This window comes from Phocoena sinus, chromosome 10, assembly GCF_008692025.1.
Source record: "Phocoena sinus isolate mPhoSin1 chromosome 10, mPhoSin1.pri, whole genome shotgun sequence".
Classification (NCBI taxonomy): domain Eukaryota; kingdom Metazoa; phylum Chordata; class Mammalia; order Artiodactyla; family Phocoenidae; genus Phocoena; species Phocoena sinus.
This window is the reverse complement of record NC_045772.1, coordinates 5,898,042-5,910,514: the sequence shown is the minus strand read 5'-3', so window position 1 is coordinate 5,910,514 and position 12,473 is coordinate 5,898,042. Positions and strand designations below refer to the sequence as shown.

Genomic DNA, 12,473 nt, shown 5'->3' with positions numbered 1-12,473 from the left:
AGGGTAGGACCCTGGGCTTGGCCTGGCTGTCCTCTCTTCCCTCTGCCCATCCCTTTTGCCCAGACCCCCTTTGCTTCTGTCGAAAAAGCAGAGATGCTTTCCAAAAGGACTGGGGAATTCTGCTGCCCGCCCTTTGGGGCTGATGGAAAATACCAGGGGTGCCCCAGCAGTGGGGCCGCAGCGAGAACATAGACTCGGGACTCCTGTGCACAGGTAGAACCTTTCTCCCGCTCCCTGGATTTCTTTCCAGTGGTCGGGAGGGGTGCAGGTGGCACAGGGTGGAGGTGGATAAATTCCTGGCCCTGCCCTGGGCGACTCCGGATGTTGCCAGAACGTCCTCGTCCTTTGTCCCCGCTGCCCGCTCCCATCAGCCCTGCACCACAGGGCTTACCTGGTGAGGAAGCAGAGGCCCAGACAGGTGACCCACGCGAGCCCACACAGCTGGCAGGCACCAGAACTGACACCCGTCTCCAGCCCAGGGCATTCTCCATGCTTAGCATCCTTTTGCTGTGATGTCTGTGGACGTTAAGTACGTACGTGCCTCCATCTGAGAGTTTAGACATTCGTCTGCTCCGTTGCTGAAACTTCTCTCAGCCCTTTGGGGTGCCCCTGTGCTGGGTCTGGGTCTCTGACAAGCCCCTGACGAGGGGGGAGCCCCGCGAGTTCCCAGTGAGAGCACATGGAGGTCAGAGCTGCGATGGGGCTGCTCCTGGGCTCTGGGGCTCAGAGCAGGCCCCCCTGACGCCCAGGCTGGGTCAGGTGCCCCCATGAGGACACAGACCCCAGCTTCCTCTAGGACCTTGAGTACCGTCTCTAGGGAGCAGTGGTCAGGTGAGGTATTAGCGGCTGTCCCTTCGGGGAGACGGGAGAATGTAGCACGCGGCCCACGTAGAGAAGGAGCCAGGGGGTCTCCACACCCGGGCCTGGAAGTGGGGTGGGGAGGTTGCTGCCTCTTGTTACTGTGTGGTTCCCTCGGGACTGGTCTTCTGTCGTAGAGGATGGGTGCAGAGAGACTATTCGTGGGAGAAGGGGCTCTGGAAGGCAGGTGGGCACCAGGCCTGGGGGTGGGTTCCAGCGCTGGGAACACCCTCTTCCCTGCAGCGCCTGCTCTGGAAAACGTTCATTTCCGTGGGAGCCGCGGGGCTGGCCTGTCAGTAGCAGCTTACTTTATTTTTTGGTCGACTTCTCTTTGGGAAACTAACCCCAGTACCCATTTTGGAACCAGATTGGCAGATTTGGGCAGGATGGGAGGCCCTGGGTCTCAGGCCCGCTCTTCCTTGGTCTCTGGGACCTCGAGGCCTGGCAGGGCTGCTGCAGGGGGGAAGGCCCTCCCAGGGCTGGGTTTTCTCTTCTGTTGCTGGGGTTTATCCTCCTGGGCTGGAAGTGACAGTGCCTGAGGTCCCCGGATGCCACTGGCGACGGGCGAGAGCACCGGGCCCCTCGGGCAGAGCAGGTGGGGTATGTGTCTGTGCCCATTTGTCTGCACACCCATTAGAGGGGCCCCTGGGCACCGCAGATACAGCTGAGTAGCAGCAGGCAGAGAGCTGTCCTGCAGAACACCCCCGCCGGGCAGCCCCCAGTCCCAGAACAGGGCTAGGGCAACAGAAGTCAGGAGACAGGGCGGCCAAGGGGCTGAGGAAGGACCCCCTGGAAGAGCTGACTTTTAGGTTGAGACCCAGAGGACGAGGAGTGAGGGCAGCAAGTTGGGAGGGGGAAACAGGCCAGGCAGAAGTTGCCGCAGGGTCTGAGCCGGGGGGCGGCTGGGAAGTGCAGGAGCGCCCAGCTGGGTGGAGGGTGCGCTGGGCAGGAGCCACGCGGGCCCCCGTGGGCCGGGCTGTGTCCTGAGGAAGGGCAGCGAATGACCAGGTGAGAGAAGGGTGATTCCCCCGCTTAACGACTGCGGGTTATTTGTTCATTCATCCATTTATCCGTCCTCTCGGGGTGCTTGTGAGCAGCTGCCCACCACACCGGTTAGTTAGGAGTATGGGCTCCAGGCTAGCCTGCCTGCTCCTGAGGCCAGGGTTCTGGGCTTTATTGGCAGCGGGGCTCTGGGGAGGCCAGGGTTCCGGGCTTTATTGGCAGCGGGGCTCTGGGGAGGCTGGGGGTTTGGGCCGGGTCCTGGGAAGAGCACACAGTGCGCCCTGGTTCTGGACTCCTCATCCGGTGCTCTCTCATTGCCTGCTCGGGTCAACCCACCTTTGAAATGCAACTTTGTACACAGCTGGGTGAAGCCGGATCGCGTGGGGACTCGGCGGGGCGCTGTTCCCTCCCACCCCCGTTCTTTGGACTCACACCCAGCGCGCCAGGGAAGCACGTGGGTTTCCGTGGCGAGTCTCCACTGAGGGAGACGCGGGAGGATGGATGCCGCTTCCCAACACGTGATTTATCGCCACCCTGGGCTTTGTCTCTGGGGTGAGGGAGCGAGGGGCCCTATTTAATAAATCCACAATTTACATTTAGTAACAACAGTGACAGTCCAAACGTGGCCTCCGATTGAGCCCTGTGATTTATGTAGTTGCCCCCAGAGACGCTGGCGGTAACGAGGCTGTCTTTGCCTGAGAAGTGAATGTCTGGATCTGGGTTTTGGGCCCTGAGACGGAAGACCCCTTACCCTGGGGGCCGAGAAACCCTGCGGTGGTCTGGGGAGAGCCCCTCCAGGCACCGGCCCCTTAGTCCTGGGTGGGCAGGTGGACGGGTGGCCTGTTGCTCAGTGAGAAGGTGAGAGCAGTGTTTGCGGGACAGGGTTACCCTGGGGATCCACCTTATGGGGGGGCGGGGCTGGTGCCAGGCATGGCGACTCCTCTCTGGCCTTTAAAGGGAGTCCCATCGGCGGATACTAGACTAACCCATTTAAAGACCCTCCAAGCACGTCAGGCTGTGCAGGGTCCTTGAAGACTGCAGCAGGGCGGGGCACTGCTCTGCGTCAGGCTGGGACTGGCCCCCTGTCCCCGGCCCTCCCCTCTGCGCCAGGTTGGGGTGCCGACCCCCTCGCTAGGTGAGACGGAGGCTTCAGAAGGGACCCGGTGGCCCCTAGACCGTCTGTGCACTGAGAGGTCTCCAGGAGACAGTGAGGGTCAGCCTCGGCCCCTCCCGGGCGTGGCAGGAAGAAAGCCCTGACCTGGGCTCTGTCTGCTCTCAGGCAGCATCCCGCACCCTCTCCCCAAGGGCTCCAGGTGCAGTTCTGGTTTCTGGGACATTTATGCTTTTTATTTAAATTAATTTTTATTGGAGTATAGTTGCTTTACAGTGTTGTGTTAGTTTCTACTGTACAGCAAAATGAATCAGCTGTACATATACATATATGCCCTCTTTTATGGATTTCCTTCCCGTTTAGGTCACCACAGTGCGTTAAGTAGAGTTCCCTGTGCCATACAGTATGTTCTCATTAGTTGTCCACTTTATACATAGTATCAATAGTGTATATGTGTCCATCCCAATCTCCCAATTCCTCCCACCCCCCCATACACATTTGTTCTTTACGTGTTTTCTGGGACATTCCATTGTTCCCTCTGCCTCCCCTACTCTTTGTCCTGACAACATAGACTCATCCTTCAGATCTCACCCAGGTGTCACTTCCTTGGGGACACCTTCCCTGACCCTTCCCCAGACCTTCCTAACGGCCCCCCACCCCGATCTAAGCACTCAGAGCCTCCCCTTCGTGACACAGGCTTCAGCCTGTGCTTATGTATTCATTTGTGGGACAGTTTTCTAAGCATCTGTTCCCTCCACCAGCACGGGCTGTCCCTTGAGCCTAGCACAGTGGACAGGAGGAGGGAAAGAAAAGGGAGCAAGGATGAGGCAGGGTGCACGCCCCAGGAAGAGTGTGGTGGGAGATCAAGGAGGGCTTCCTGGGGGTGGTGGCATAACCCCGGAGCTCGGAAGACCAGCAAAAGCAAAGCCAGGATGTGGGGAGGAAGGGCAGGCACAGGGACTCAGGGTGGAGGTCACCTCGGAGCCAGCGCTTCGTGGAAAGAGCCTTGGGCAGTGTGGCCCAGTGCCAACCAGTCCCTGCCCTCCTCTGGGCCTCCGTTTCCCCACTTGTAGGATGAAAGGAGGGGACCAGAGGTCTCTCTCATTCTAGAACGCCACAGCTCGTGTCCAGTTACGTGGCTGGACGTGGTTTTGGAACTTCACTGAAGGAACGAGTCCTCTGCTCTCCACCTCCTGGCTTTCAGTGTACCCTATTTCCCCAGGAAGTAGTGGGGGGATGGGGCTCTGCTTCTGATGCCCACATGAGTCTTTGGTACCAGGAGCTGCACTTCCAGGGAGCCAATGGCTTAGGGGAGAAAGAGACCGAGAAGGGGTCCAGGGCACAGGAAATGGGCGGCAGGGGGCAGCCCTGGGTGGTTCCCACCTTACAGAGCTGGACTGGAGGATGGGAGGGTCCGGGGCACAGCGAGGAAGTCGCCGAGCCGGAGTGCCAGGCTGGGTCCAGGTGCCGGAGGCTGCATTCTCTATTCTGCACCATCCCTGCCGCCAGGATTCTGGTGGGAAGATCCCTTGTGAGGCTGGAGAGAGTGGTGACAGATTATAGGTCTCAGAGAGAGAGAGAGAAAGAGCCACAGCCTTGATTGGGGCCCCTCAGCAGGCAGATGCTTTGGGAAAGTCGGGTTTGGCCCCCCCCAAACCAGGAACACTTGTTTCCATACCTTCTCTCTGGTCCACGAAGAACGACTCTGGAATAACCATTTTGCTTTGTTTCTTCTAGTCGCGAGAAGGTGTGAGGTTAAATGCCCCAATTCCAGTTCTGAAGGCCTAGGTTCAAATTCTACTCTTAAACGTACTAGCAAGTGCCCTGGATGTGGGACTAACCTTTCCAGGCCTCAGTCACTTACTCTACAGGGCTGCTGGAACTCAGGGGTTAGCCAGGGTTTTGCCATTGCAAGTGTCAGAAACCCAATTCAAATTGTCTTATGGGTAAAAGAGAGTTTACTGGCTCACATAATTAGCTAGGAAATCCAGGTTTGGACCAGCGTCAGGCACAGCTGGATCTAGGGTTCAAATGATGCCGCCGAGTCCTCCCACCCTTTGTGTGCTCTCGTTCTCTTTCTCCGTATCTTCATTCTTCTCGCTCTTTTCCTCGCTTCTAAACACCGGCAGGGTTTCTGGGAGCTGCACGAGGTGGTCTCTATGGGTGTCCCATCCTGTGCCTAGCAGGTGTTTGGTATTTAGGGGGCACTCAAGAAGCATTTGTCCATAGATTGACTGAACGAAATGAAGGCCTGGAAATAGTCCAGCTTGGTGTGAGTTCTGGAACTAAAAACCAGCTTCAAATTCCAGCTCCACCAGCTTCCATAGCTGAGATCCTGGGCACGTTAGCCTTTTCTGCTCCTCAGTTTCCTCATCTATAAAATGGGCACAACCACAGTGCCCTGCTCAGACAGTCATTGTGAGGGTGAAGAGAGCAGATGCATGTAAAGCGCTTAACACATAATGAGCTCTCAGCCTGTGGAAATCATCAATATCATTACTGTTGTTATTATTTCAAGGGTGAGCGTTTGCTGCAATCCAAATAGCCGGAGGACAGTGCTGGGAAATAAGAGTATTTTCTTTTCTCTGGGGATTATTAGGTTTGCCTCCTCACTGAGCTCAGAAACCTCGGGGCGGAGGGGAGTAAGAACAGAGTTAATTAAAGAGCTTGGGCTCCAGCAGCAGGCCCAGCCTGACTAGCGCCGGTGCAACTCGCGTGCTCTTGGCTGGCTGATGGCGGGAACTGCTCAGGGCTCCTCCACAAGGGACTCACAGGGGGTGGCATCTCACTCCCTGTGTCTCCTTTTTTTTTCTCTTTGACTTGTTCTCTGTTTCCTTGTGGTGTCCTCACAACCTCAGTGTATGTGAAAAGAAAGAAAGAAAGAAAGAAAGAAGGAAGGGAGGGAGGGAGGGAGGGAGGGAGGGAGGGAAAGAAAAGAAAGAAAGAAAGAAAGAATGAATGAATTTGAATGAATTTGATTGGCTCACTCATGTTCCTTGCCAGGCCAGTAGCCCAGTAGTGATTGGCTGCCTTGGTCCAGTCAGCTGTGTTAGGGGCGGACAGGTGGATTCACAGGCCAGCTCCCTGCAAGACTGTCACATGGGGTGGGGCGAGGGACCCAGAGGACAGAGGAGTGGCAGGAATTACTGGGAGGGAGACTTGAGCTTCCAGACCAGCTCAGGCATCACCTCCTTCTGGAAAGTTCAGGGGGCCCCAGGCCAGGTTAGGGCCTTCTCTGGCCCCCAGCCCCTCTGCTGCCCCATCAAATCTTGTGACTTTATTGTCGTTTCCTGGCCAAGTCTGTCTCCACCATCAGTCTGGGATCAGGTCTGGTTCATTCAGTTCCCCAGCTTTGAGCTCAGGGCTGGTACCCATTCAGGATGGCATTCAGGATGTGTTGTGTTGAGTGAATGAGGGAATGAATGAAGGAATGAGAGGGACGAAGAAGGGCTCCAGAACCCTCCTGTTGCCATCACCAGACTCAGGGATTTTTTCCTCTTCTCCCCGGTCGGGTCCAGCTCTGACCTGCTGGGATTCTAACTTGACTTAACCACCCCCAGAGAGGTGCCCCGCGACCCCCTCCCGCCGCAGCCTGGTGACGTGGAGGGGCCGATGTGACGCTGTAGCTGCGATGGACGGGGCGCGCTAGGGCTCCCCGCACATCAGCATGCCGAACCCGCGTCTCTCGTAAGGTGTTAGTTACGTTCCTTCGAAGTATTTTGTCTGAAGAAAAGAAAGGATAATTAGAAAGATGTCTTTAAAAGTATTTATGTAACTGATGTGGCGCCGCTTTGGTCTGGCGCATAATTAGATTTAAACACAACTCCTCGAGCGGCATCCTCGTTGGGAGAGAGCAGCTCGTTGAAATGTCATTGCGTTGTTTTTCAGTTTTGAGCCTGGAAAAATCAGTCAGCTGAGGAGGCAGAGTGTGGCTCTCGGGGAGAGCCCTGAACTGGGGGGGCCACGAGAAGGCTCCCAGGGGCTCCCCGGGACCAAGAACTTAACAGTTGCGCAGCTTGTTAATTTTCTGAGCATTGTTGCCTAATGAGGTCGCTCCATTTTACAGACGAGCAAACCGAGGCCAGACATTTTCCTAAGGTTACACATTAGTGACGGGCAGCAGATCTGGGATCTGAAGCCTGGTCTTCTGATTCCAGAACTGTTTTCCTACAGGACCTTGGAAAGCCCTTGTTCTAAACCCTATCGGACCATCTCATAGTTTTGGAAAATTGCTGCCTATCTTCAGTGCTTTGTTTCACAAGTTCCCACGAAATTCCCCCCTTCCCTCGTGGCTCTGCCCGGATGCTACTTGTGCTGTCTCTGCACAGTGCCAGAGAGTCGGATCTTCCAGCTGGAAGGTGGAGCTCAGTCCATGCATCCCTGATGGGGCTGATAGCACGCCCCAAGGGGGTGAAAACTGGTTTGGGGGGGGTGAAAAAAATCTTACTCTGATTCTAAAGCACAGATAAACACGCACAGTAAATGAACAGATATACAGCATATCTGTGGTGTTAGAACTTTATGAGAGAGGGGTGAGTAGAAAAAACATCTAAAAAGGCCCCTTGGGCTTCCCTGGTGGCGCAGTGGTTGAGAGTCCGCCTGCCGATGCAGGGGACACGGGTTCGTGCCCCGGTCCGGGAAGATCCCACATGCCGCGGAGCGGCTGGGCCCGTGAGCCATGGCCGCTGAGCCTGCGCGTCCGGAGCCTGTGCTCCGCAACGGGAGAGGCCACGACAGTGAGAGGCCCGCGTACCGCAAAAAAAAAAAAAAAAAAAAAGAAAAAAGAAGAAAAGACCCCTTAAGCGCTGATAATGAAAAAAAAAAAGGTAGAGAGGTACTACTTGTCAAGCAGCAGGTTAGCTGTAGTCGCCATACAGGTGCAGGCGGGTACAGGTGCCCGGTTGTACCTGTCAGCCCTTCCCACTCATTACCTCGCAACAACCCTCAGGGCTTCCCACGTTACAGAGGGGAAGCTGAGGCTCAGGGGGAAATGTTTTGCCCGGCTAGTGATCAGGAGGGGCAGGATTCGGACGCAGGTGGGCAGGCGGATGTGATCTGGACCACGTGTGATCTGACCTGGCTGTGGTCTGAGTTGATGGGACGTGAGCTGTAGGCTCGCAGCGCCGCGACCCCATGACCCCATGATCTTCTCTCCCCTCAGGGTGGACCCGGTGCCTCATGACGCCCCCAAGCCGCCCGGATACACCCGCTTTGTCTGCGTGTCTGACACCCACTCGAGGACGGACCCCATCCAGATGCCCTACGGCGACGTGCTCATCCATGCCGGGGACTTCACCGAGCTGGGGCTCCCGAGCGAGGTGAAGAAATTCAACGAGTGGCTGGGTAGGTGCCAGAAGGGGTGGTGCCTGTGAGCAGCCGGACTCGGGCGGCCCCCTGCCCACCGTCCTTCCTCCCTGCTCTGCCCGGCCCCTCCCTGGACTTTGTCACCTGTCCACCTCCCCTGGGAAGCCCCCTGACCTCCGGGACCAGGCCACACCCCTCTCATTCTCCCATGACACCTAGGAGGTCTCCTACCCCAGCGCTTGTCTCTGCTGTGATTTTCCATTTGTTGATGGGATTTTTTTGGCCTGGGAGACTTCCTCCCAAAGGGATTTTGTCCAGGTTTGTTTTTGTCCACGTGTGTGTCCAGCCCCAAGTGCCTGGTACAGGTAGATGCCGAGTAAATAATTGATGAGCGGATAAGAGGCTGAATGGGCGGATGAATGAATGACTCTCTGGGAACAGTGATGTCAGGGCAGGCACCTCAGCTGGTAGGTACAGCCACCCACCGTCATTGACGGCTTCTCCAGTGAGGGGACCCTCCAGGCCTCCGTGGCCCCAAGCAGGAGCCCAGGGGGCCTGGTGTGGGTTCCTCCGTGGGCAGCGGAGTGCCGTCCCACGCCATAGGAGATGGTGGGCCACGATTTGCAAGCACGCCCCTAGGGTTTTGTCCTTGGCTTTGCTTTCTTCCAAAATAAGAAAGACATAAATCTGGGGTGCCTCCTGGGAAAAGCCGTTTGCTTGGAATCCAGAGACACCTCACAGCGAATCTCTCTGCCATGGCCCCAGGAGACAGATGGGTGGTGGCCCCTGGGCTGCCCGGTGTACTGGGCTGCTGACACAGAGGCCTGGGTACGGGGCGGGCCCACCTCCCCGTGCAGCCCCTCGTGGCCGCCAGACGGTCCCCCGCCTCCCCAGGGGCATCCCGCTGTGCAGTTGGCTGGGAGCTGTGCAAGCAGAGGGGGGCCAGGAGCGAGGCGGGTGGCTGCAGCGGGAGAGGCTGGCTCTGCCAGTCGAGACAAATATTTACAAGCAAGGCCTTGCACTCCCCTTGGCAGGCTTGGAGCTTTAAATATTGATTATTCAAATGGGAAGTTCTCGTCAAGGGGCCTGTTTGGGCTGAGCCTTGTGAAGGCTGGCATGGGAGGGGCTCCTGTCGGTGAGTCTGCCCTGGGCTTCTCCCCACGCCCCGTGCTGCTTCCAGGTCCGGGCTGCTTCCTAGGAGGGGACCCTCACGGAGGCTGGTTTCTTGTCCCCCTGCTGTGGGTCTCAAAAGATGTGAGGCTGAGCTGAGTCCGTGTCCCAGGCAGAGAACAGGAGTCGCTGGTGGCCGGGCACCTGCTTGTGTGCCAGGCTCCTTACCACCACTGCCTGGTTGAATTTGAGGAACAGCCATTTGGGGTGGGTGCCGTTTAGACCCCTATCTGACAGAAGACGATGTCGGCTCCCCTGCACTGAGGTTCCCGAAGTGAGGGACTATTTCCGATGTCCCCCCCGGCCCAGACGTGCTCGTCTCCAAGCTGAGTGAGTAAATGAACCCAACAGTTGCATGTGCCAGGGGGGTGATGGCCAAGGGCTGTGGGATCTCAGTGCAGAGGCTGGCGGTGGCCGCTTCCCAGGCTGGGGCGGCTTCTGGGACAAGCCGCCGTTGGGCTGGGCCCGGCCTGGGGAGCTGGGCGATGGTGCTGGGAACAGAGCAGCTGCAGGCTGAGGGGACAGCGGAGGCCAAAGCCTGCGGGGGGACACTTGAGAGGTGGCATGACGTGTTGTGACTGGAGGGAGGAGGTTTGGAGAACGTGAGGGTGATGAGCCTGGAAAGAGGGGTGGGGGCTCCCTGAGACTCTGCAGATAAGGGGAAAGCAGGGGCCTGGGAGGGCCAGCACGGTGAGATGTGGCCATTTTAGGAGAATCTCTTTACTCGCCTCCTCGTGCTGGAGGAACTTAGGAGGCTTTCTTCATGTCTGCACTTGACGTGGGATTGATTTATTGATTTATTGATTATTGATTATTTGCCTGGATCATCACGGGTGGGAAGGGTGAACTTACAGAGGGGTCTCCCTTTTACAAAAGGAACCTCTCCCCTTGGCAGCCTTGAAGTGTTTGCAGATGTCAGTGTTTGTCACTCAAGTGGGCTGGGCGGGGCTTCAGCCTGAAGAGTGACAGAGCTGGAGGAATTTGCATGGGAGTTAGGGCATCAGTAGGAGTGGGTTTATAGCGGTCCGTCTGCAGCTGGCTTTTTGGGAACTGGCCCACTGCGCAAGGTGACTCACCTCTGTGGGCTGGTGGTTCACGTGCCAGGGGTGTGGTGATGTGGCAGAGATGGGCTCAGGGTGGTGTTATAAAGGGCTCCGTGTTTATTGAGTGTTGGCATGTGCCTTTATGTATATTATTAAATCATTTGCTTCTCTTGATGAGGGAACGAGGCGGGAGCTATTGTCATCCCCACTTGACAGAGGAGAAACCGGGGCCCAGAGGAGTGAAGGAACTTGCCCAAGGTCACACAGCTAGTAAGTGGCAGAGCTGGGGTTTAAACCCAGGCAGTTGGACTCCAGAGCTGAGCTCTCGTCCTCTCCTCTGTTATCACCTCTCTTGTTTTTATGGTGAAACCTCACTGATTCGAAGTTAAGGTGTGGGCTGTGCCTTTTGGGGCCAGACGTCCAGGGTCAGCTTTCTCCCAGGTGATAGCAGTCATGTGACCGCTCTGAGCCCCCCTGGCCTCGTTTTAACTGGGGGTGGTCAGGCTCCCCTTGACCTGCCTGCCTCTTTGGAGGCAGGTTGTTTTGAGACTCCACTGGGATGGAGGAAATGTTCGAGTGTGTGTACTGTAAAGGGCTGTGTAGGTGTTATTACTGCCTCCAGGAGCTGGTGTTTGCAGATCAGGGCCCCCTTGGGGTAGAGGTAGGGGACATGGGCTGGTCCCACAGTAGGCAGTGGGACCTACTTGACCTGAGCCTTCACGTTGAGTTGCAGGGAGAAGCAGTAGATGATTTGTGGGTAAAAGTGTGTGGAGTTGCCCTGCGATCTCAGCTGTGTGGGCAGTTCTTGCAGACACACACACACGCACACACACTCAGCAAAGACCGCAGGGGTATTCATTCGTCCATTCAGTACACCTCACTGAGGGCTCTGTGCAAGCGTGTCCCATGCAGTGGGTGATGGTGGGGAGTGAGGACAGGGTGCTGCGTCTGGTGATGGGGACACAGTGGGTGGGTGGATACACCAGAAGCAGTAAGAGAACTGTTCACGTGATGAGGATGGCAGAGCGCTGGCCCTGGGGGGCGTGATGGTGACTGAGAGCCCCTTGAGGCGCCATGGAAGGCCTCCCTGAAGAGGTGGCTTTGGGTGAGAGTGAGGGGATGTAGGAGGGACATTCCAGGCAGGGGCCCAGCGGCTGCAGAGGACCTGAGGGCAGGCAGGCAGGTGTGCAGTGTGGAGGGTTTGTCACCGGTTGGTTCAGATACGCCCTGTGGGCCAGCGGCAGGAGTTTGGGGTTGATTCTAAGTGCCATGGGGTCTTTGGGAAGGTTTGTGTATGGGAGTGACCTTTTAAAAGGCCTGGATTGTGGAGACAGCAAGGCCAGTGAGGGCAAAGGCTCTGGAATGTTCCAGAAGCGATGTCTGGGAGATGGGATCATGAGGGATTTTTATTTCCTTCTTTATGGCTCTCTCTTTCTTTTTTCCCTCTGATTTTCTATAGGGAGCATGTATTATTCTCGTAGCTTTAAAAAGGCAACACTAAAATCTCGCTGTTTTTAAAGAAATGCTGGCCTCTCTGGTGTCTGGTGCAGTGTGTCCCAGGATGGGGCTAGGGGCCGCGCTGGGCTCAGATCAGTGCTGGTGTCATCCAGCCACTCAGAAGCTCTCCCCTGGAGCCCCTTCCCTAGGCCAGCGGGGCCCCATCCACCTCTCAGGTCCACTGGCCAAGCCCTTCCTCCGCCCGAGTGAGAAAGTTACAGAGTTGAAATTCATAACCAGCTTCTTCCCTGTTCATTGATCTTACGGAAAGCATCTAAAATCATATTCCAGGGGGCACCTCCAGACAGACAGGAGAAGGTTTAAAAAGTTAATAAAGGCCCTCCTTGTAAGAGGTACCTAACTGAGGAGAGGTGCGTCTAAACTTACGCGACCGTAATTTGCTGTCGGCTGCGTTGCTCTTGGCTTGGGTGTGCGTGGTGTCCACGTTTTGCCCACTTGCAGGCTTCTGTCTGGGTCTGTGTTCTTTG

The 12,473-nt window shown here is 56.6% G+C and overlaps 1 protein-coding gene across 2 annotated transcripts in view; it reads left to right on the top strand.

Annotated features, from left to right (window-relative positions):
- MPPED1 (metallophosphoesterase domain containing 1) overlaps positions 1-12,473 on the top strand; it is a 78,691-nt gene that overhangs the window by 14,595 nt on the left and 51,623 nt on the right. For both annotated transcript variants that reach the window (XM_032646349.1, XM_032646350.1), the window contains one exon: positions 8,133-8,314. In XM_032646349.1, the coding sequence (XP_032502240.1) occupies positions 8,133-8,314 (182 nt within the window). The remainder of the gene's footprint in view (positions 1-8,132; positions 8,315-12,473) is intronic.